This window comes from Leopardus geoffroyi, chromosome D1 (assembly GCF_018350155.1).
Source record: "Leopardus geoffroyi isolate Oge1 chromosome D1, O.geoffroyi_Oge1_pat1.0, whole genome shotgun sequence".
NCBI classification, from domain to species: domain Eukaryota; kingdom Metazoa; phylum Chordata; class Mammalia; order Carnivora; family Felidae; genus Leopardus; species Leopardus geoffroyi.
In genome coordinates this window covers 17548626-17573060 of record NC_059329.1, presented here as the reverse complement: position 1 = coordinate 17573060, position 24435 = coordinate 17548626, and the positions used below count along the sequence as shown (strand labels likewise).

Sequence of the window (24435 nt, the reverse complement as noted above, 5' to 3'; positions counted from 1 at the left end):
TTTTAAAACAGAAGGGAATTAGCTGTTACCTAGGAATGTGATATACGTTGTTTAGCTAAAATAAGTACTTAAAGGCTCAAATATGTTCTCAGTCATCACCATAAAAATATTCTGAGATGCCTCAGAACCTAGGGGTAGGGACTGTAATTTAGGCAGGTGTTAGGGATGGAAGGCAGAGTTGCACGTTGTTTGGATTCTGGGTTTCCAAAGCCTCTACCTGGGATTTGTACACAGGTGGCAAACTCCTACTTCCTCCATCACTTTGGCCCTCGTCAGTGGAGACCAGAGAGAGAGGGGGGCGGTGGGCAGGCAGTGCAGGTCAATGGCCAGGAACACAGGTTTCAGGCAAACTTCCAGACTTTTCTTATGTCACCAGAGACACACTATGACTATCTACCACACAAGGTTATTTTGAAAAAATGCCAGGAAAATCACTCATCAGGGCTCCTGGCAAATCACGTTCAAGAAATACCAGCTATTATCATGAATATTCTAATCTGTTTGCTGCTGGCCCAGGAGCCAGTCTCTGGTAGTAATTTCCGTGCCAAAGAAAACCTGAAAACCCCTTCTCCCGCCTGAGGGTGGCGCTGCTGCTCTACCCAAGCAGAGTCAAGGCCGGCTTCCTGGAGGTGAAAGTCTGAATCAGTTCTGAAAGATTTCCAAGGAACTGGGACTTGTCTGCACTGCATGTCCCAAGGAGCTCTTCCTTCCTGTGCTCCCCTCCGCCCCCAGCTCCTTGCCACCTTGCACCTCAGTCTCTACTGGCCGTGAAGTTGAGGAAGATGAGAGGGAAAAGCAGAGGACTCTCAGCCTGGCGGGGGCAATGCCAGGGTCCCTTCCTCGGGTCTCAATGCCAGAGGAGTGAGCCACTCACCCATGCCCCACACTTGGGCTCCTTTATCCAGCAAGCCGCAGCAGCACTTTGCTGGACTTGATCGATGGGGAAAACGCCCGAGTTCTTACCTTGTTGCCCAGATTGGGTCTGGGATAGCAGGAACTGGGATACGGACTGGAGGTGGCCAGGAACCAGCACGAGCTGCTGGAGCGGATGGAGGGAGGTCATGTCCTGCACATGGGGAGACACATACATCGCCGAATTTACACGCTGGGGGTGCCGGCTCCATCTGCCTGCTGCCCATCTGTCCCTTGGGGCTCCAGACTCTGAGAGTTTGTTGGCAGTGACCTTGCCTTATGCCTCTGTGTAGCTCAAGTGCCTGGCACGTAGTAGCGATTCCATTAATGCTGGCATTGTTACAGCTCCTGCACTCAGCCAAGCAGTGCCTCTCAGCCTAGTGTACTTAAACTTTGCCTTGTTATTTAACTTTCGTGCGTGTCAGTCTTGTCTCCCAAGTAGACGGTAAACGTCGAAGGCACAGGCTCAGTGTTACCCGGCTCTCAGAGGTTTACCCTAGAAATGACATGAAATCCCGATCGTCTGACTTCGTTTCTTTAATCTCATGCCCCTCGACTGTGCTAAAAGCCACGTCTTGGCCATTTCCTGGGCCTGAGCCTTTCCTGGAAGGAGGAGCAAGTTATTATTTCTTAACACAACCGATCTGATGAAGCAGAAAGGCCACTGCCCCTGGGCTCCTCCCACCAGCCCTCAAAAGGGAGACAGCAGTTCCGATACGTGGGGGATCGAGATCCTCAGGGCTCTGTGCCCCCCGAGGGCTGTGCTTAGGTCTGTACACGAAGAGGTGGTAAACCCCTGTTGAATGAGGAAGTGAAGGAATGGGCACACGTTCCGGTCTTAAGTATTTCCAGGGAAGGGGTGGCATTTCTTCCCCAGGTGATCCAGACCAAGAGAGGGGCTCGCCACATGGACATCCGCCCTCTCTGACGTTTGCTGTTACTGTTTCAGGGTGCCTCCTCTTCCCCGCACGACACTCTGTTCTACTTTGGCTTTGGTGCAAAACCTCGAGGGAGGAGAGTGGGCTCACTGGAGACAGAAATGCTCTATATCTGTAGCCATGGTTGTCGCAATAGGGCCCCCTGAAATGGGGGCCGGCTCCACAGCCGCTAGGTCCATTGTTCTGGCAAGGCCGGCTCCTTTTGGTCCCAGACAGGTAGAGGCAGCCGGGCTTCCCCTATGGAATCCCACCTCCACCCCAGGCCTGAATCCCTCGGTCACACTCCCTACAGGGGGCTTTTCGGACCACGAATTCACCGAGAGCCAGGTCTAGAGGTCAAGCATTTTGGAGAAGGCTTGACTTCAACTCCCCGGCCCGCTGAGACTATCGGGGCTCCCCGGCATCAGGCTGGCATTTACCCCAGACATTTGGTTTCCAGACATCATGGCAGGTCCTTGACTCAGGTGACATGGCCGATGCGAGAGGGTCTGCTGCAAGGAGTCACTGAGGTCCTCAGTTTTAATCTGTGTAAGTGGAGGCAGGAGAGCATCAGTGCGGGGCCTCCCCAGGCGGGCAGAAACAGAAACGTAGAGAAGGTCAAGGCGGATTAGTGACCAGCCCCGAGAGTAAGGAGCTAGCTCCGTGGCTACAGTACCTACAGGGCTGGGGCTTGATGTGCCTGCCTGTGTGTGTACCTCAGCCCAGGGCAGCTGGTAAGAGACAGGGAAATGGCACTCTGGAGTCAGAGTCTGCAGGAGGGGGTTTCACAGAGATCCATGGTTCCTCAGCACATTCTGTGGGCTGTGCAGGCCCACGGTGCAGTTTACGCGCTTCCTCGTTGAAACGGGAAAAAAAGAAGGATATTGCAGGGACTTGAAACATTTCTTTTAAATTTGGAGATGGCGTTCTTCCTTTTTTCTTGGGGGGAGAGGTTAGAATTTCTTTTGTGACATGATGCTGATTCTAAATGGTATTTTAAGGGGCACCCGGATGGCTCAGTGGGTTAAGCGACCAACTTCAACTCACCACTTGTGGTTTGAGCCCCGTGTCGGGCTCTGTGCTGACAGCTCACAGCCTGGAGCCTGGTTCGGGTTCTGTGTCTCCCTCCTTCTCTGCCCCTCCCCTGCTCATGCTGTTTCTCTCTCTCTCTCTCTCTCTCTCTCTCTCTCTCTCTCTCTCAAAACTAAACATAAAAAAAATTTTCTAAATGGTATTTTAAAAACTCTCCACCTTGCAAAGTGGAAAAAAAAAAAAAAAAAAAAAAGGCAACCCTTTACCAGTCTTCCCCATACTGTTTGTTTATTTTCCTGGTCCACAAAATCCCAAAGTCTGGGAGCCAGCTTCCCCTCTCTCTTCCCCTTGTTTTCCACAGTTATCTATCTTCTGCGTGGTGAGCTGTCTCTGCAGTCAGCCCTCTGCACCCATGCGGCTCTGATGATAGTCTTTGCCGGTCTCCCTACAGGTGGGGACACGTCTCCCTCATAGTCACTACTGCAGTGGCAGCCCGAGGGGGCTGTGATGGCTTCTAAAACCTCTCTAGCCTCTCTCCACCACTCTTGGATGACAGCACCAATCACCCACCTGTGGGGCTCTCGGGTGTCCAAGGGCAGGAATGGATGGGTGCACTATTTGGGCCCATCCAGAGAACTATACTCTTGCAGCTTTTCAGGAAGTCCGCTGGGGCAGGGGAAGCCAAGTGACTCTGAATTCATATAATATGACAAAGAGCATAGGATCTAGACTATACCTTTTAAAAGACATTAGGGAGGCCCTCTGATGGAAATTCTTGGCCATAGCCGTCCTGGCTTAAACCATTTTCTTGGTCTACACTGGGGATGTCACAGACATCCTGGAATCACTCCTGTATTAACTTAATCCAAGTAAAACGTTCAGACCAATGGCTATATTTATGCTTCATTGTTGTGAAATGAATCTTTAGATCACTAAAGAAAGAACTCCCTTTGGTTGGTGAGCTAGGCAGATCCTACTGAGTGATATCAGAGACCGAGGAAAGAGCTAATGTCCTAAATATGGTACCTTGCACATAATGGGAATTAATGCAAGTTAATTACCTAAAAGCCATAAACAGAACCCATTTCTCCATAGACTCCAGGGGGATACAGTCAGGAAAACGTTGAACAGGGAGCTAGACCTTGTGTCTAAGTCCTCACCCCGACTCGAACTTACTACGTAACCCTGAGCAATCTTTTAGCCTGTACGAGACTCAGTTTCTCCATCTGTTTGATGATTCTATGGGATTCTTCTCTCTTCCAGTCCTAAAATGGAATCACAAGTTCCAGTTCCATAGTGCGTTTGGCAGACTTGGCTAGCCCAGGTTGCTGCGGTGTTCTAAAGCAGACCTAAAAGGGCACCGACAAGGGCCGGTGCCACCAAAGTTGGGAAGAGGATGCTTCTTTCAGGGACAGTCTTTACAAATCATTCCTCTCTTCTCTCACCTCAGGAGACTTATTCTGGAGCACTGGAAGCAGAGAAGAGGAAGGGAGAGAGACAGGAAGTAGGACAGTGGGGGCAGAGGGTTGAGACTTTGTGAAAACTCTAAAGACACGGCCAGCCGGGAGGGATTGCCAAGACGGCCCCAATCGCTAGCCCCAGGGTCCCTCGGTTCTTCCCACCCAGGCTTGGCATCTCCGTCTAAGAAGCTCTGGTGTCCTACTTTCTTCCCCTAGAAATTAAGAGTTTTCACATCCTCGATTCTGGGGAAACATTTGTTAGCAGGTTTTTAAAAAGCCAGAAATAGATGATACAACTACTTATTTAAAACCACCACCACCACCACCACCACCCTTAAGGTTTGTTCGAAGAGATTTTAGTTAAGCAAAGCCTTTTGGGGGTCACGTCTCCTTTGTAGACCCCCCCCACCGCTCCTGCCCCGGTGCATCCCTCTCCCAGTGCGGGGATAGGTGAGGCAGGATGGAGGAAGGGGGACAGAGGGAGAACATGGAAAATTGGAGCCAAAGCCACGCTGGGTAGAACCACCGCGGGCAGCTTGGCGGGGCTCCAGCTCGGAGGCAAGTGGCAGGGTTCCTTTATAGACTCATTATGCGCAATGGAGATAAGAAGGTGCAGCTATGACAGACCTTGAAAACATGTGCTTTGCCTCCAACCTGGGTGCTATCTGTTAGAATCACTGCCAGGTCTTCCTGCAACACTTAATTTCAGAAACCAGCGCCATCATAAAAGAAAACTCACCCTTTCATCTGCTTCCCGGATCAATTGCCCTCCAAACTCGTTGAGGGGCACAGCTGACCTCCCAGTTCTAAAAATGAAGCGACCGATAGCAGGAAATTCCTCTGGGTGTCCGTCTGGGGCGTTCTGACAGCCCCGTGTGTCATTGTTGTGACTTTTTGCTTCGGCGGCGTTTCACTCTTTCATTTCTCATATTTCATTAGCCTATGGGTGCGAGCTGCTGACAGTAACCCCCCAAGGAAGAGAGTCCTATACAAACCAGGTTGAAAGACAGTAAAGGAGATTTCTTTTTCGGTGACAGATTCTAGAAGTCTCTGCTTTGGTGGGTGGGTCTCAGAAAGAGAGGAAGGGAGGAAGATACGTTAGCGGCTCTTAACAGCCTCCTTCGGCAATTCTCTAAGAGTTCACGGGTGAGGAAACTAAGAAATTAAGAAACAAAGTCCTTCCCAAATCAAAAAAATCCCTTTCACTGCTGTCCAATGGAAAAGATTGGAGCCTTTCCAGGCAACTGGGTGTTGGCTGTGGATCTGGAAGATGAGATAGAGAGACTTCTGTTGGAATCCCGTTGACTTCTAATGTGAGAACCGGAGGCAAATTGGACGAAAATCCACTTTCCCCCGTACTTGTGAAAACCCAATCAAACCCACAGCCTGCCTGGAATCGTGAAGACTGTCTCCAGAGTCCCTTTGGTGGTTCTTCTCACGCAAAGGGATATCTCTGCAGGCCCTGCTTGGGATGGACTAATCCCTGGGGACACGGGCCACCCAGAGGGCTCGGCCCTGTCATAGCCACTGACCGTCCCGTCCATCTGTTAGACAAGGTTTGTTCGCTCAGGATTTTCTCCACCCACTGTGCTGTGTACAGGTATTACACTGAGTCTTGGGCAGTGACCAGGGAGGTAAAAAGTCATCATGGGTGATTATCTTTTCTAATCCCAATGAACTCCCTGACATCACCTGCTTGAGAAAACAGTAGCCTCATTCCGCGAGGAGAGAGCCCCCTCTGAGGGGCTGGAAGCCTTCATACGTTCCTTACTCGGCTTCACACTCCCAGCCAGAGGTGTGGGGACAAGTATGTGCCTTCCCATCTCATGGAGGCCCAGAGAGTTTTAGAGACGGGGATAAAGTTACATAACAAGACACTGGCCAAGTCCCTTAAGGGAATGACCCTCTGATTTTCCCCTGGTTCCCTTTCTACAAAACAATACTACCAACTTCCCAGGGGTGGGAGACAACATAGACCGTAGGTGATGGAAAAGGTGGCGTTCTGGCCCAGATAGACCCACGGACCTCCTTATGAACCATGTTTTGGGGTCATGTGATGGGGCACGAGGGTGCTGGGGTACTCCTCCTTAGCCCCACCCATGACATTTTCACATGGTTCTCTCTCTCGGGGAAGCAGCCCCACACTAATGAACAGATCACTGGCGATGAAAACGATCAAAGCTGTTGTCCTGGTTGCATAACTCGTTTGTGGAAAGTGTTTCATAAACATTTCACAAGAAGGAGAATTTCAAAGCATGAACATCTCCCAACCTGCCTTCAATTACAGGCAGGATTTTTTTTTTCTTTCCACCACCCCCCCCCCCCCCTTCTACACTTCTCCTAGCAGTAAGGAGAGTTTCTGTTTTGTAACTGATCTATAAAGGGTTGGCAGCGAACATGTTGCTCATGAAAAGATCCTAAAAATATATTTCCAGTGGTAGAATGGGGCAGGCAAGTAACTCATCTCAGGTGAACAGGGCTGAAAGTCCCCCAGGAGATGTTGGCTTGCATTTTCGCTTGGGAAACTCTCCTCTTTCTGTGGTTCTTGGTTGTTCCCTGGGAGTCCAAGACTCCTGCCTTCAGATGCCTCCGGGAAGTGCCTGGGGAGATGGCCTCACCCAGGTTTCCAGTCAGAGCAATGACAGACCAGCTTCGAGGCACTTTTGCCCAGGGACACTGGGATCTTCTCCCTGCCCGCATCAAACTTCTAGACAAAGGAAGAGAAGAGACAGGGGACCCTTGAATAAACTAGTAGCTCCTCAGGAAGCCGGGGCCACTTGGGGTTGCTACCTCCTGAAAAGGAACTTTTCAAAGAGGCATCCTTGTTTTTCTGGCTTGCACCGACTCTGGAAATGCAACAAGCTTATCAGTCATGTTATTTAATGCTTTGGCTTCAGTTCTTAAGACATAGCATTGCTAGTGCTGACACATGCGTGCAAAACCCCATCATTTTAAGCCTATAAAAGTTTTCTTCTCCCTCTGGCACATAAGTCCATGCACTCAAATTTAAAAACTCTGGGAAGGGGCTGCGTCCCTACGGAGGACGAATCCTCACAAATGTTTCTTGGTGGCCAGGACTTGAACGACGTCACGCTCTACCTTCCTTCAAAGCCTTCCCGAGATGCCCACCATGTTCCCTTCTGGTGGGTTGATGGAGGCTCTCTTTTTTCTGACCCTGATCCCCTTTGAATCACACCCTTCTGGCTCTCCTAGTAGGCCACCTGGTAGAGAAGAGCCCAGAGCTACTACTGTCTTGAGAGGAATTCCACAGAACTCTTGATTTGCCCACACAGAGAGCTGTTCTGCCCCCAAAAGAAGTGAAACGGCAGGAGGTAGGAGGTGCAGTGGGGGAAGAAATGCTGAGCATGTTCTCTGAATCAAACTCTGAAAATGGTTCCTGAGCCCAGTGGCTATTCTTGGGAAATGTCTGGTGAGTGAATGCAGTTTGGCATCACACTGGGTTCTTCTGCATACACCTGGGCTGCCTATCATGGAAGGACTTTGCTGTCCTTTTCAGAGCAGGAGATGATTTAGAAAGAAAGAAAGAAAGAAAGAAAGAAAGAGAAAAAAGAAAGAAGGAGGCAAGAAAGAAAGAAAAGAAACGGAAAGAAAAGAAGAAAGGAAAAAAGAAAAGAAAAAGAACAAGACATCCAGGAAGCAAGTGCAAGGCTCAGGAGCAACCAGGAGTTCTGACTTTCGGTCCCATCCCTGCTTCTAACTAGTGGCATGATCTTTTTTTTTTAATTTATTTATTTTGAGACAGAGAGAGAGAGACAGCACAAGCAGGGGAGGGGCAAAGAGGGAGAGAGATGGAGAATCCCAAGCAGGCTCCGTGCTGACAGCGTGAAGCCCGATGCAGGGCTCGAACTCACGAACGTCAAGATCGTGTCCCGAGCCGAAATCAAGAGTCAGGCATTTAGCCGAATGAGCCACCCAGGCACCCCTGGTTGCATGATCTAATATTTTAAGTTACTTCATTCGGTTCTCTCGGCCTAGACAAAAGGAGAAAAGGAGACTAGACGGAATCTACTTAAGAAATTTATAATGCGTAAAAGAGAGCGGGTGACAAAAGAGATTGAGGCTTGTAGATACTAAGAAACCTGCCTGAGGTCAGACTGCAGGTAAATAATAGAGATGAGATTCCGGTCCAAGTCTATGTGACTCCATAGTCCTACGTCAACCTAAGTCTCACCTGCGAGTGATGGATTCACAGAGTCATAGACTCTTCACCGTGCACACCGTGCCAGCTACATGGCAGACATTCAACAAGCGTTGGTTCCCTTCCTTCCCCATCAGAACTGGAAGGAAATGCAGCTAGCACCTGGCCCAAACCGTTCATTTCACAGCTATGACTCCTGAAGCCCAAGGAGGGGCAGACCAACTTGCTCAGGGCCACAGACCTAGAGTGGCAGGCAAGCCCGGCCCGGAGACCCAGGGCCCAGGAGGACAGGTCTCCTAACTCCCCACACACTATTCCGTCCATTCCATTGCACGGCCGCATGGCTTGGTCTCATGTTTTTATCGCTCAAAATATTGTTTCCTACATTTCCTGGTCATAACTCAGTAGCAACCCTAATCCCACTGCTCTAATGAGATTTCATCAAAAGAAAAGTCCCCGTTCAGAGTTCTTCGTTACTACACAGACTAAGGTTCATGTCCAGATAGAGCACAATTGACTACATATGATAACATAGTACTTGGCTTGGGACCCAGTATTCTGCATTTCCTTGACTCTCCCCTGCAGGAATTCACTCCAGGGGCTTGATAGTTGCTCATTTCCCTCCCTCATGATCAGGAAGCTGAGTGGGGTAGGCAAACAAGAGCATCGGCTCCAGAAAGAGAGAACATAATATTTTTGTAGCACTTTAGAGATCCAAAAGCACTTGCAAATATATCATCATTTATCCTTCATGATAATTCCATGAGGCCAATAATCTTATCAAACGTTTTTACAGATGCAGGAACGATCAGGAGAGCTGACCGAACGCGCCCACCATCATGCAGCCAGGAAGAGCGCAGCGTGACTTTCCACTTGGGTCGTTCGCCTCCAGACCCTCCCCCTCTTCTTCTGTAACACTTGGTCCAAGTGAGGCAACCCCATTGGCCTCCCCCCAGAATTTCCAATCCGAAAATGTCCCTGTGGACCCCTACCTCCTCTAAGTTCCATGTTGTTTTCACATCGGTACGTGGTTGGTGTAAACATTTTCACAAGGGTGGCCTGGGACTTTTACGTGCATGTGGGGCTTACATAGCTTTGGAACGTAAAGTTTGCAACAAGTCCGAAAGGGATTCTCCTTGGCATTTCCTGGGTGACTGCCTGTGACCTGGAAGCCTGACCCTGAAAGTTGGAGCATGGGTTACCAGTGTAAGTAAATGGGTTTCCCTGGTAATTTTTACCTTTTATTATTTTTTTTTAAGTTTGTTTATTTATGTTGAGTGAGACAGAGAGAGCATGAGCAGGGGCGGGGCAGAGAGGGAGTGGGGGAGAGAGAGAATCCCAAGCAGGCTTCGAGGTCAGTGCCCAGGGTCCCACGTGGGGCTAGAACTCACGAATGGTGAGATCATGACCTGAGCCAAAACCAAGAGTCAGACGCTCAACTGACTGAGCCACCCAGTCGCCCCGGTGATTTTTACCTTTGAGAACAGTGTTCTAGCAAGACCGAGGGCCTCACATCTTGAACTTCGGTGGAACTCCAGATAATCGGAGGCACCCCTCGTGGCCTTCCAACACTGGGTCTGCTCTGACAGCAAGGAGTAGCTGGTCTTCCACGTGGCATGCTTGAAACACAGAGGTTTCCTGGCCCATAAAGGTCCCCTTCCCAGGTCAGTTTAGTTCAACGAGAATTTAGTATGCACCTACTGTATACCAAGGGGGAACTAGAGGCACGAAGATGAACGGGGGGCCTGCCGGGTTAATCAGGAGACAGGACACGAAAAGTAAACAGCAACCACGCAATGCTTACAGCAATCACAAGCACGCATCGTGGTGGCACGGAAAGATGGCGACTCACCGTGGCAGGGCACAGCACGGCCAGAGGAAGGGGAGCGAGGTAAGGAGAGCCCCACAGAAGAAAAGTCCTTCTGAGCAGCCCTGAACGGTGAAGGGGGCTCCCCAAGGGAAGGCACGGAAGTGCATGTCAGGAAGTGGGAACAGCTTGTCCAAAGTTGCAGAGGACGAGAGCAACTAGCCGTCCAGCGATGCTGCTGCCACATGGGGGTGCGGAGAGGAAGGCCTGGACGAGCAGCCAGGGCCCCTGGAAGCCCCGCACACCGTGCAGGGGAGTTTCGACGGACTCTGGGGGCCAAGTGTCACCAGAGGAAAGGGGAATAGCACGGAGAGACTTTTGTTCAGCTCAGTTACGCCGACGGCGGTGTGGAATACGGGTCTGAAGTGGGTAAACCGCAAGCAGGGCCGCTGATTAAGAAGCTGTTGATCGCAACAGTCCAGGTAAGAGCTGACAGGGATACATGCGCCCAAGGCCAAAACAGCAAGGACGAGGCAGAGGAGACAAAACGGAGAGATTTTAGGACAGAACATGTATTTCCACCCTTGAAGCTTTATCCTTTGTAACAAAGGCCTGTTTATTTCAGGAATCCCCTGGTGAACGCCTGAGGGCCTGGAAGAGCGAACCCAGACTGGTATCTGAAAGGCCACGGTCAACCCAACTGCTCACAATAGCCGGAGCGGAGAGGGTTTGGGTTTCCAGAAGGCGTGCACAGTTTGGCAATGTTTAATTTTTTAAAAGCTAATTATGAATTTTAAATGAAAAAAAAAACCAAAAAAACAGATTAAGGAGCGCCTGGGTAGCTCAATCGGTTACGCGTCTGACTTCGTCTCAGGTCATGATCTCCTGGTTCGTGAGTTTGAGCCCCACGTTGGGCCCTGTGATGACAGCCCTGAGCCTGGAGCCTGCTTCGGATTCTGTGTCTCCCTCTCTCTCCCTCTCCCCCACTCGCACTCTGTCGGTCTCTTTCTCTCTCTCAAAAATAAACTTAGGAAAAAAAAAAGAAAGGTTAAAAACAGTAAGCACTCAAAATGTCACATATCCGTATAGAACTTTTTAGCTTACGAGGTGTTAAAGTTAGTTGTAGGGTTCCTTCTTTTTCCTGGGCAGAGGGACTCTTGAGAAGTTAAGGGGCACATGATGTAAGTAAACATACATACAGATATTGCTGTATGTGCCTGTGTGTGCACACGTGCATGTTTAGCAATAACAGTAGTTGAAAATAATAATAGCAAAAATAACCCAATCTCCTTCTCTCCCCACTTCTTGAGTCACTGTCTATACCAGCAGGCAACACCTGGGATGTGGCCTACAGACCTTAGAACTTTCTGTGATGTTCTACAGTTTCCAAAGCACTTTCAAGCATACAATTTTGGTTGAGTTTCAGAATATCCCCATAAGATGAAGAGGCAGGTGATGGTCTTTCCATTCTACAGTTGAAGAAAACAAAGTTCATGAGAGGTAGATTTTCCCCAAGTACATAGCTGGCTAGCAGGAGGCCCAGGGTCTGAACCCAAGTCCTCTGCTTTAAAATTCAACACATCTTGGGGCGCCTGGGTGGCTCAGTCGGTTAAGCTTCCGACTCTTGATCTTGGCTCAGGTCATGATCTCACAGTTTGTGGGCTCGAGCCCTGCATCGGGCTCTGTGCTGATAGCGTAGAGTCTGCTGGTGACTCACCTCTCTCTTCCTCTCTGTCTGCCCTTCCCCTGCTTGCACTCTCTCTCAAATTAAGTAACTAAACTTAAAAACAAAAATTCAACACATCTTTAAAATCCCTAGGATATCCTCCCTCCAGATAAGCAGATTTTCAGTCCCAAAACCTATCCCTTGCAGCTCCAAAGACTTTTATTGCAGCTTGGGATAGAGATATATTGGTTTCATTTTGACTAGAGATCTTACTAAAAGGTAATGTATATATCTCTACTTTCCCTTAAAGAGTACTTGAAAGATAATTTAGTCAATGACTCAAGTCGTAACTGTGAACTCCTCTTAAAAGCAATCATGCCCTTGGGGGTAGCAAGTGTTTGGCCTCTGTTGACTGCAGCACTAAATAGTCCCTAGTTGCTTTTTTCTTTTTCTTTTTCTCTTTTTCTTTTCTTTTCTTTTTTCTTTTCTTTTCTTTTCTTTTCTTTTCTTTTCTTTTCTTTTCTTTTCTTTTCTTTTCTTCCTTTGCAGGTCTATTTTTTTCCAGGTTTTTAAACTCCTTTCTCACACCAGGTTTTTATCCACTACTGTTGGTATGCTTGCTTTTAGCAGCCCCCTCTACCAGCTCAAATTTGCAGTTCTTATTTGCGAAGGGCTGGAAACACCAGATCATTAAACCCATTACAACTGTTTCTACAATAAAACTTTCAGGCCCTGAGAAAGGGCTTGGTACGAGGTCTCATTTTGCTTCCCTATTCTTAGTTGGGTTCTAAATGGGTGAGGCTTCGGGCTCCCTGGATAAGTGAGGCACTACAGTAGGTCTGGGTAGCTCCCTTTTACATTGGGCTCACCCTTTGGTTCAATTTCTATTGAGTACATAGCTCTCCTATTACCCTTCTTAGCCTGGGATAGGGCTCTCGGCATGATGGTTGTTCAAACCACTGTAATTGACAGTGTAAACTCAATTGTCTAGGGTCGGGAGCAGTTACCAAATTGGTTATGAAAAGGCTGTGTGAACCTGAGTCAGAGGATTCTCTAATCATGTATCTGTTTCCCTACCTATAAAAGGGAAATAATCTCTGATTCTTACCCAGATCTCAAGGGCTAGGGCTAAAATATCTATGAAACACTCCAAGGAAGGCTCTCCTCGCTTTGGTCACCAAAACAATATGAAGGTAATGACTCTTGTTCATTTATTACCTGGGAGACCTACTTGCTTGCTGCCAGAGCACGATGCCTGTCATTTCGTAGGTGCTTATTAGATCTACGGGGAATGAATGCGTGAACGCTTTCAACAATCCTAGAACACAGGACACTGGGTCTCAGAGAAGTCAAATGATTTCCCGAAGATCGTACACCTAGGAAGTGGCAGAATACCACCTGGTTCTGAGTGGATCCAGAATCAACTCTCTCTCCACTGTATCACACGGACTTGAAAAGTCACGCCACACTAGGCTGATTTCCTTTCCAGGGTTCCTAGAAATAAGGATCTGGCAAATGCTGTAATTATTGATAATACATATATTTCAGTCTACCCATCACCCTCTTTAAGTATAATATCCGCAGGTGGACAACGTTCAATTATCAGATGACATCCGGTTAGGCCAGAGCACAGTGGGATCATTTGTGCGTTCACTGACCCATTTACTCCGTCAACAGATGTATATCGAGCAGGTACTATGGCTGTGTTGTGCCCTGATTGCAGCCATTCCCAGCACAGATGAGACATAGTAGGCCTGAGCATACACGTATGTGCGCTCGTATACGCGTATGCATGTATGTATGTATGTATTGTCTCTGGAGGTCAAGATGGGGTCACATGGGTTGAGATAGTATTAATTAACACGTCACCGTCATCCAGGTGGGAGGTCTCCAGCGACATGTCGTAGGACTCTGCGTGTGGCCAGTCTAAGAATGTTATCAGTAAATTGGATGAAGATACAGCACGCGTACTTCATAAATCTCCGTGTGAGGAACAGGACTACCTAGTACTTTGCCCAAAGATGTCAATTTTATTTTTTTGAAAGCTTGAAAATATGGAAGGAAGGGAAGAAAGGAATAAGATAAAACATAGGGAGCAAATGTCACAATCGTTTACTTAGAATATGAAACTTAAATGTACAAGTTGAGGCAACATTTAACATTTAAAAATACTCAAGAGACATTAATGAATTCTGAAAGCATGCAAGTTGACAGTGTGATAGAATTATCTTCTTAAAAAAATCTGGAGGCTCGGCGGCACGAATGGAAGTAGAGCATCAAGGAAGCTTCCCCTATTTGACCATATAAGTTCCATGAAGACAGGCCTACTACTGTCTCATCTGGGCTTGGAATGGCTGCAATCAGGGCACAACACAGACACAGTACCTCCTCAATACACATCTGTTGAATGAGTAAATGGATCAGTGAACGCACAAATGATCCCACTGTGCTCTGGCCTAACCGGATGTCATCTGATAATTGAACGTCGTCCACCTGTGGATATTATACTTAAAGAGGGTGATTGGTAGACTGAAATATATGTGTATCAATGTATCGAGGCACAAATGAATTCAAAGAGGTCATCAGAGCACGGTAAAAAGAAGTACTTGAAACAACCTAACGTCCATCGACAGGGTGGTAAGCAAGTAAAATTACACTGAAACCATAGAATGTTACATGGTCGTCAACAAAAGTCATACAACTATCTGCCATGAAACAACCTATATATCCTATTTTTTTTTTTAAGTTTTAATGCTTATTTATTTTCAAGAGAGAGAGACAGAGCGTGAGCGGGGGAGGGGCAGAGAGAGAGGCAGACACAGAATCCGAAGCAGGCTCCGGGCTCCGAGCGGTCAGCACAGAGCCGGACACGGGGCTTGAACCTGTGAACCAGGAGATCATGACCTGAGCCAAAGTCAGATGCTCAACCGACTGAGCCACCTAGATGCCCCTGTAAATCCTATTTTTTAATTTAAAGAGAAAGTTGCAGAAGAATACACACAGCATAATTTATACACATAGACATACATGCGTGTGAATTTTCAAAACCCACAAACATTTGGACATTTGCATTTGTACCCATGTCCGCACATGTGCAGAAAGAAAAGTCTTCTAGACATTTACACACCACAGTGAAAACAGGATTTACCTCTGGGAGGAGGGCTGAGAGGGACAGGGATCCAAAGTCTTCCTTTTTATCTCTATTATTAAATTTTTTTTGCTACCAGAAGGTATTCATGTATTATGCGTGTCATTGCTTTTAAGTAAAGCAGTCGAGAACCTGATGTGTGGAATCATCTGGGGAATTCCAAATATCTACATGTAAAGGGGAAGGTTTTGGGGTGATAGCTCTTCTCAAATATTGAAGGGCTGTCAGGTGGAGGAGAAGGACTCAGGCCCTGGAGCTAAGGCAGGCAGAGTGACTACTCCTAGAGATGGTGACCATGGGGACATTGATCGGGGTCTAACAGGAGAAAAAGTGGCCTAACAGTACAACCGCTGACCCTGGAGTAGGCTGTATTTTGGGTAGCGCGGCCAAAATCCCTGAGCGAGCTTTGGCAGAGATGTGGGGGCAAGGGCCATCTGACAGGGGTGTGAGACCATTTCATCACATACAATTAATATTTTAACACACACACGCGCACACGCACGCACTCGTGCACAAAAGCTCAGATGGTAAAAACTGAATATATTTAGCTTTATAAAAATTTGCTCTGTTTTTTCATTTAAAATGTCACTGCAGACAGTGAAAGCTTAGTCCTAAGATGTTATATTATGAATAAGTAAGAGTATTGACACGCAAGATGGAAGGGAGGAAGAAAAAGCCTTTGTGCCAGATAGCAGAGGTCTGTGGCGCCCTTCTGGGAACAGGGGACCTTTGACCTGAGGGATCTTTTAGCCCTGAGAGTCTGTATGTCTCTGACTCACTCCAGATAGAGAGATTCAACCCAAACTTGTCTCCACGGTTGATGAAAAATAGTCACAGTGACATCAGGTGTCATTGGATATTCCCAGCTCCCACTGTTTCCGTTAAACGGCCAGGAGAGGGCAGTCCCAGGAGAGCCACATAACCCACCAAGGGGCATTTGTTAAGGGGCCCGTTCTGGCTTGGGTTACTAGCTTAGCTCAAAGAGTTTAAAACACTGGGTTGGTCAGAGTCCTCTCTGCAGACCCTGGGTCCCCGGAGGGTGGCCCCTAGCACCCCAGCAACCACTGAGCCTCAGCCAACAGCTCCCAGCGCTGGCCAGCAAACTGCGGAGTTGGGAAATATTTACCGGAGCAGACTGGATGGAGCCCATGACATACTCTATTTGCATAAACCCAACAAGCTCACCTTCCTGGGGTAAGGGGTGAGATTTTGTGGATCACTTGCTGAGAAAAAGACGCCAGGAGCAGAGCAGCACGAAGAGAAGTAGGCCCCCGAAAGCAGAGAGATGGGAGTTCATGACACCCAGGACAGAGGGACGGGTGGGTGGGCGGATGGGTTCATGCCAACTATCTCTCAATCCATTTATTTAGGAAACATGTACTGAGTGTCTACTCTATTACACTCCTCTACTGTAATAAATAAACCACAGACCCTCTCCTCAATTATTTCACAGTCTGGTCGGGGAGGCAGACCCACTCCCAGTAGAAGCCTGTTGAGATACAGAAGGTGGAGGGGGTGGTCCCAGAGGGCTGCCTGGAGAAGGAGGCATGAAAGCTGATGCCAGAGCTCACTCAAAACAGACTCAAGGGGCGCCTGGGTGGCGCAGTCGGTTAAGCGTCCGACTCAGCCAGGTCACGATCTCGCGGTCAGTGAGTTCGAGCCCCGCGTCGGGCTCTGGGCAGATGGCTCAGAGCCTGGAACCTGTTTCCGATTCTGTGTCTCCCTCTCTCTCTGCCCCTCCCCCGTTCATGCTCTCTCTCTGTCCCAAAAATAAATAAACATTGAAAAAAAAATTAAAAAAAAAAAAAAAAAACAGACTCAAGATGCTTGTGTATACCTGTTCCTCTCTACCCTCAGGACACTTCCATCATCCCAAGGAGGATTCTCATTCTTTTTTTTTTTTTTTTAAGTTCACTTATTTATTTTGAGAGAGAGAGAGTAAGGGAGGGGCAGAGAGAGAGAGAGAGAGAGGGAGAGAGAGAGAATCCCAAGCAAGCTCCGCACTGTCAGCACAAAGCCCGATTCAGGGCTTGAACTCACAAACCATGAGATCATGACCTGAATCAAAATCGAGAGTCAGATGCTTAACTGACTGAGCCACCCAGGAGCCCTGGATTCTCATGGATTCTAATAAGCACCCAGGCAGTACTTAGAAGTCCTTAGGATCTGGGAAAGAGGGGGAGCTGAAGCCCTCTTGTGAAGCTGGACTCCCCAGATCCTGTTCCCGCAGAGCATCCTGTTCCCTGCCTGAGCATTCCCGAAGAATCCTGGGTCCTCGCTGAGCTGCCAGGTCCTGGGCAAAGTCCGAACCCCAGGTCCTGCTGTTCCCTGCTCTGCTTTATGCCAGGAAAGTGTCTGTCTCTCCCAGGCCCCTGGGCAAGGCCAAGCTCTGGGAAGTACTCTGCGAGCCAGGAAGCTGCCCTCCGTGTTGCCAGGCTAAGTATAAGGGGAAGTACCAAGTCCTGAGAAAGGAAGTTGGTTCTGGTTCATGTCAGAGAGGAAGCGACTCTTTGCCTCTGGGCGGCTGCACTGCTCCCCCTTCCAGACAGAGCCGTGTTAACCTGTTCTGGCCCGGTGGTTCAGTGGTTCGTGCTCTAGCAACTTGATCCCTCCTCTTGGTGAGGGTCCCGGGCCAGAGCGAGGGGGACTGAAGTACTCCGCCACTGCCCCCTGCAGGAATCAGCGTGTACCCCCAGCGGCTGGGTGTCCAAATCTTTGCAGGCCTCAGTTTACCAGCTACACAAGGGGTCTACAAAGCCTGCTTCCGATCCTTCAGATGGACCCCTTCATAGTGATGGGGTAAAGTTCAAACAACTTTCTTGCTATGATCACACACTTTCTTTCTTTTTTTTTTTTTTTTTTGAGAGAGAGAAAGAGAGAGAGTATGAGCAGGGGGAGAGGGGCAGAGGGAGACCAAGAAAGAATCTTAAGCAGGTTCCATGCTCAGCATGGAGCCCGAAGCAGGGCTCAATGCTGCGACCCTGGGATCACGAACTGAGCCAAAATCAGGAGTCTGGACGCTCAACCAACTGAGCCACCCAGATGCCCAGGATCACACACTTTTCTTTGAAAGATGTCATCAGAGGGAAAGGCAAGATTAATCTGTAATTTACCTTAAGCAAATACCATAGATGATGTTTGGTTCTAACTGACTGTAAAAGGGCATTCTTCGTTTGCCTGAAAAGATGTGGTCTAACATTCCCTCAAAAGCAGGCTCTCTTTTGGGAGAAAAATCAGATTTAGTTCACAAACTTTGACTTAAATGTGCATTTCAGGAGCCACCCTCTTAGGTACAGTGAGACATGCCTGTGTTTACCTGGCACAGACCAAGCCTGGCATATTTCTCTTATTATTGAGGTAGCAACGGCATGAGTCAGGTACAAGGACATGGGTAAGAACACTCAGAAGCATCTGAATCTGAGCAGAACTGCCACCTGGAAAAAGGTGAACCCCAGGCCTCCAGAGCCTTCTGAGGGCAGAGCTAAGAAGAAGAGGCACACAGGAGCCAGGCTGACACGAGATGGGACAGCTGGGACCAATGTTATTGTGACAGCACCAATAACTCATGTTTATTGAGCATCTACTGTGTCCCTAGACACTTTACATTCAAAATCTCATTTCATCCTCCTCCTGACAATGCTGTAAGGTTCGTGCTATTATTTCCCCCCATTTTACAGAGGCAGAAACTGAGGCTGAGAGAAGGTGGAGTGACCAGATGACACAGAGCCTATTGGTAGAGCCAAGATTTGAATCCAGGTCTGTGTGATGCCACAGCTGGACCTCTGACCACGACACTGTCACCTGTAAGCCTCGAAGCAGGGACACCCTGCAGTAGTCTATGCCAACAAAGCCTGTGCTACTTTCGCAGAAGATGCCGGTGCAGGAGAGGGGCTGCGAAGAAACAAAAGCAAAACAGGATGTGAACCAAGGATCCTTGGGGGTTGTGAGCCAAGGGGGTTTTTCGTGGCCACGCAGGGCAGAGGGAGGGGAGTCTTGACTCTGGAGAGCAGCGGGGGCAGCTGCGATTCGCAGAATAAGCTGAATTTGGAGACAACAGACCCGTACTGAACACGGTGCCGATTGGCGAGGAGACTCAGAATAAAGGTAAACTGAACAGGCCTCAGCTCCCCACTTAGCCGCAAGTCACTTTACCATTTGAGGCGACTGACCAGGTACATTGGTGTAGCTCCTGAGCCCTGAGGGTGGCCTTCAAAGCCATTCTTGGGCTGGACCAAGAGAAGGAAGTTTGAGATGGAAAAAGTGTATTTTCAGCTGCAGCTGGGAGTCTGGGAGAAGTAATCTCCTGGTAGGGGGCAGAGAGAAATCCGGGTCCCACCCCCTGCCCTGCAGGCACATACACAGGCAAACAGTCCTCTCCCTGCGCCCTTCTCACGCACAGGCCCAGGGAGGTGCTTCTCGTGGGGCCAGGGGAACCCTTCTCCACCCCACCCTTTACCTGGCAACCTTCCCTGGGCCTGCAGATACTATCTCTGTCACCCCAGCTGGCAAGCCGTGGCTGTAAGAGGTCTGCGGGAGCCGATATGAGTGAGAGGACTCTAGAGACGTGGAAAAGTACTGTAGAGATGCCGAATGAGGGGCTCTGGGTAACGTTAGGTGGTGTCTCACCTGCAGGAGAGTGCTTGTGCGCTCTCTCTCTCTCCGTCTCTCTCAGCCTAATACAGTATAGAATCACACAGGCCTGTTGTATATCTGAGCTCCACCTTGGGTAAGTTACTTAACCTCTCTGAGCTATCGTTTCCCCAGCTACAAAATGGGAATAATAACGCTTACCTCACCAGGATGGCGTAAGAATTAAGTAACAGCAAATAAGATATAACTCTATGTAAAGCGCCTGGCACCTTCCACCATCCTCGGTTTGAATCCTGGCTCTAAGCAAGTCCCTTGGGCTCTCTAAGACTCAGTTTCCTCTTCTGGAAAACAGGGATCACAAAAGCTACTGCCCTGGGTTGCTTTCGGACTTTAAACGAGATACTACTTGTCGAAGAACTCAACCCGGGGTGCTTATTAAGCCGAGGGCTCAGCACATGGTGTCAGCTGCTTCCGTGACTGGGGCCAGATCCAGCTTCCCTGTCAACACCGCTGCTCCAAAACGATTCCCACATGGGGGAGACCTGGCCTTGCTTTTAGTCCCACCAGGGTCTCACCGGTATCCGCCAAAGGCAACTCACCGGGATCTCCAAGGAAAGTCCACCTCTGTATCCCTGCAGAATCAGGGAGACTGGATGCGTGCCTTTGCCTTGCATCCTTGCTGCCCTCCACCCCACACCTGAGCAGAGAGGAACAATCTGCACGCCCCGTCTAGAGGCATCCAGGGACTCGTTGCCAGTGCCGGAGCCGGTGCCCCAGAGGGGCTCTGTGGTGGTGTTTGCGCAGTCTGGTGACCAGAGTGTGCTGGGCACAGGCCTCCTGAGAAGCCCCAGCCACTCCCGCTCCCGCTCCTTATCTGCCTCACTGCCCTGCTCTCAGCAAGGCTCGGTTCACCTAATGCTGGGGCCGCTGCCCCGGGGGCCGCAGACGCAAAACAGCTGACCATCTCTGAGCCTCCGGCCAAAGAGCTGAGCTTGGCTGGCAAAGGAAGATGAATTCACACCTCTCCAAAAGCAAAGACTCTTATCACCTGCTTCCCACCCAAGCGTGGAGGGGGGGCGGGGCTTAGACTGAGTGCTCAGGGATCTCAGAAAAAAAAGTACTCTTCTAGGAGCATCCGTAGTCCATCTAAACGGGTGCAAGCCCAGCTTAGCAGCCACACAGAGAGAAGAGAGGAAGAGAAAATGATGGGTTCTCATTCACCAGAAAATAATAAGAGCTGATGTTTATTGGTTGCTCACCGTAGGTCAGAGACTATTCTAAGTCCTATATCGTGGCTATAATTAATCCTTGCAACATGCCTAGCAAGTAGGCCCTATTAGTGGTCTCTCATCTTTGGATGAGGAATGTGAGGTCCAGGGCAGCCGATCGGCTCAACCATGGTGACTGATGCCTCCTCCAAAGAAGCAGGGCCGTGGAGGGCGCACAGCCATGCAGTCTGGAGTCCGGCGGGCTTGGCTTTCAACTTGCTTCTGGATGGCGTGATTGTGGGAAAATTCCTTAGCCTCCTTAGCCAATTTCATTATTCACGTGAGCACAGAGTATCTTCCGCACACTTTTATTTTTTCCTTTCGTTTTAAAGTTAACTTATTGATTTTGAGAGAGGGAGAGAGAGAGAGAGAGAGAGAGCAAGAGTGAGCGGAGAAGGGGCAGAGAGAGAGGGAGAGAGAGAATCCCAAGCAGGCTCCACACCGCTGGGGCAGACCCCCATGCGGGACTCGAGCCCACGAACCGGGAGACCATGACCTGAGCGAAAATCAAGAGTCAGACGCTTCACCGACTGAGCCACCCGGGCGCCCTACTTTGGCACACTTTTAATACACACTGGCTTTTTCCACGGATGCCATTTTCTGTATAAATTAAGGAAAGATTTTTATCTTATTTTGCTTGGACCTGTATTGAGAGTTGTTTAACAACGTCTTGGCTTTTGAGCTGCCTGTAGAAATACTGATATCAGTCTGTATTTGTGTCTGTCACGGGGCACAAGCATCCTACTATCTCGTTAAACATGCCAGGGGAGTATGCACAAAGATTTCCTTGCTGAAATACATATTATTTTATTTTAAATTACTTCTCATTCTTTTAAAATCAAAGCATCTTGTTGATGCTTATTTATGTCTTCTATAAATTTCATTCTAGGATATTAAAGGAGCTTTACAGAATCCTTATTACAAGGGACATTGGGTCTGGTAAAGCTGTGGACAAGTTGCGTTTTAATTTTTTTTTTTTTAATGTATATCTATTTTCAAGAGAGAGAGAGAGAGACAGAGAGCAAGCTGGGGAGGGGAAGAGAGAGAGGGAGATACAGAATCGGAAGCAGGCTCCAGGCTCCGAGCTGTCGGCACAGAGCCCGACACACGGGGCTTGACCCCACGAACCGTGAGACCATGACCTGAGCCAAAGCCGGACGTTTCACTGACTGAGCCACCCAAGCACCCCCGGAACAAGTTTTAGAAGGAAGTGGATGTGTGGGGGTTAGTCCCTTCTGGTCCCTCTTTTCAGACGTGCCTGTTGGCTAGAAGGGTACTATAAGGTCTGCCCTCTATCACCTCTACCTATGCCGGGGGGTTGTATTTAATTCTTTGAAAGCCCACTGTGGCCTTGCAGCAAAACCATGTCCCCAGCCACAGTTCTGTCAGGCTCCAGGGTCTATTTTTCAATTGCTTTGGTACCTCAGAGGGGAAAAAAAGGAGGGATATTACGTATCAAGACTTTCAACCCCCCCTTACTGCCTGGGGTTGAGCAAAATGAGGTTCGCCGGCTCCTCGGCCTCTTTTCTCTCTTAGCTTGACCGTCCCCCCATCCCCCCCAAATCCTGTCTCCACTTGGAAGCACGGAACCAGAGCTGAGTGCTGCCGCAGATGGAAACAAGTGTCAGAGGACCGACAGTCTTACCATCCTTAACGTCCATTCCCCAAGGTCTCGCAGGGAGATCTCAGAGCCTCCCTCCGGCTCCCTGGGTCCCTTACCCCTGCCTGGCTCTACGTGCCTGCCCAGCTTTTTGAGACTCGCAGAACCAGCCCCATTGGCATTATTATCACGGTGCAGGGGATCTCCCTCTCCTCCACAGCCTCCTCCGCTGCGCTTTCTGTCCCACTGGCTAAGAGCTCCTATGAGCAGGGCCCCTGTTCTAGTCCCCTCTGACTCCTTACTACCCAGCTAAGTACAGGTCTGTGGTATGAGATGGTCGAACTTGGTCAATTAGCTCCTTCCCTTGCCCTCTGGTGCTCGGCTCCTATGATGCCTGTTCTCCTGAGACTGCTGCCTGAGTGTCCAGGGGAGAGGGCTCACATGCGACCACTGCAGACCCTCACTTGCCAGCCTGAGAGCCTGGTCTGGCCTTCCCTGTGTTCCCCTCATGGGCCCCTCTGGAGAAGCCTATCATTCTGGACCCTCGCAGACCTTCCCTTAGGCTGAATTTTGTTGATTTTATAATTTTTTTTTAAATGTTTATTGAGATACAGCGTGAGCAGGGGAGAGGCAGAGAGAGCGGGGCGGGGCGGGGGGGGGGGGGGAGGGGAGACACAGAATCGGAAGCAGGCTCCAGGCTCCGAGCTGTCCGCACAGAGCCTGACGCGGGACTCGAACTAATGAATCGTGAGATCATGACCTGAGCCGAAGTCGGACGCTTGATCGACTGAGCCACCCAGGCACCCCTGAATTTTGCTGATTTTAGAGAAGACGCCCCATCGAGCCAACTGAACACTACAAATCAACCCTTACCAGGAACTGCCAGAGAACCATGGTAGCTCACGTTCAAGAAAACAACGAAGAAAAATCCCATCCCATTTAAAGCTAACTGCTATATGGGGGCACGCTGGGGTCACTGCTCTGGGCTGGCTGGCGTGGGAAAGTCATATATTGGCGCAGGTGGGCTGAGAAACCATCAAGCCTAGGGCTGAGAGAAAACCCCAGGTCACGGATTCTCCACTTTGGTGGCAGGAAGCTTAGGGACAAGGATACCTGCCAACTTGCTTCAGATATCCTTCTGGCCTCAGAGAACTTTTGGAGTCTTCCAGCAAGATGGCATTCAACAACATACATGGAAACGTCGCTCTGATCCACCTGGTGGAAACTCATGGCCCAGGGCATGAGGGATTCAGAAGTCACCAGGACAGAACAGCTTGAGGCCTGCTAAGTGCACACCTGCCACTGTGGACTCTCCAATCCCCGGAAGCTGGTTCTACTTCCCGACGTCCTTCTGAAGCTAGCTGTTGGTCCAAAGAGCAGGGAATGGAAACGGGGTCCTCTGGGCTCCTGAACTCAGTGACAGGGCACCTCAGTGACAGCCCCTCTACTCTCTCGGACGAGTCCTTCTCCTCTTCTGGCCACACCTTCTAGTTGGGTCTGCCCTCTGTCCATGTTCTCTCTTTTCTGTCACCTATGGTGATGGCATCTCCTATCCCTCCCCAGGCCCACACCCAAGGTCTCCATCATCCCCCAAAGCCTTCCTTTCACACCGTCTCCATTTTAAGCCAACACCCCACCCCTTTGTCGCCTCATGTCCATACTTCCTTCATCTCCTTAATTCCAACTTGTCCCCCGGCTACAGCAATCTGGCATCTGCTCTTACCACGGCCACCACAATAAGGCCATTGCTGCTCTTGTCACTGACAAACCAGAACCTGTTTTCAGGCTTTGGGCTCTACAGACACTGGGGCCTGTCCCCACTGTCATGAAAATCTCTCCTTTGTGGGTGTGGTTCTCCTCCTGTCCCTCTGACCAT

At 49.4% G+C, this 24435-nt stretch overlaps 1 protein-coding gene across 2 annotated transcripts in view; it reads right to left on the bottom strand.

The window, feature by feature from the left end:
• POU2F3 (POU class 2 homeobox 3) overlaps positions 1–24435 on the bottom strand; it is a 78170-nt gene that overhangs the window by 17295 nt on the left and 36440 nt on the right. For both annotated transcript variants that reach the window (XM_045483178.1, XM_045483179.1), the window contains exons 4-5: positions 2270–2374; positions 964–1066 (exon numbers count right to left, since the gene is read on the bottom strand). In XM_045483178.1, coding sequence (XP_045339134.1) covers positions 964–1066; positions 2270–2374 — 208 coding nt within the window. The remainder of the gene's footprint in view (positions 1–963; positions 1067–2269; positions 2375–24435) is intronic.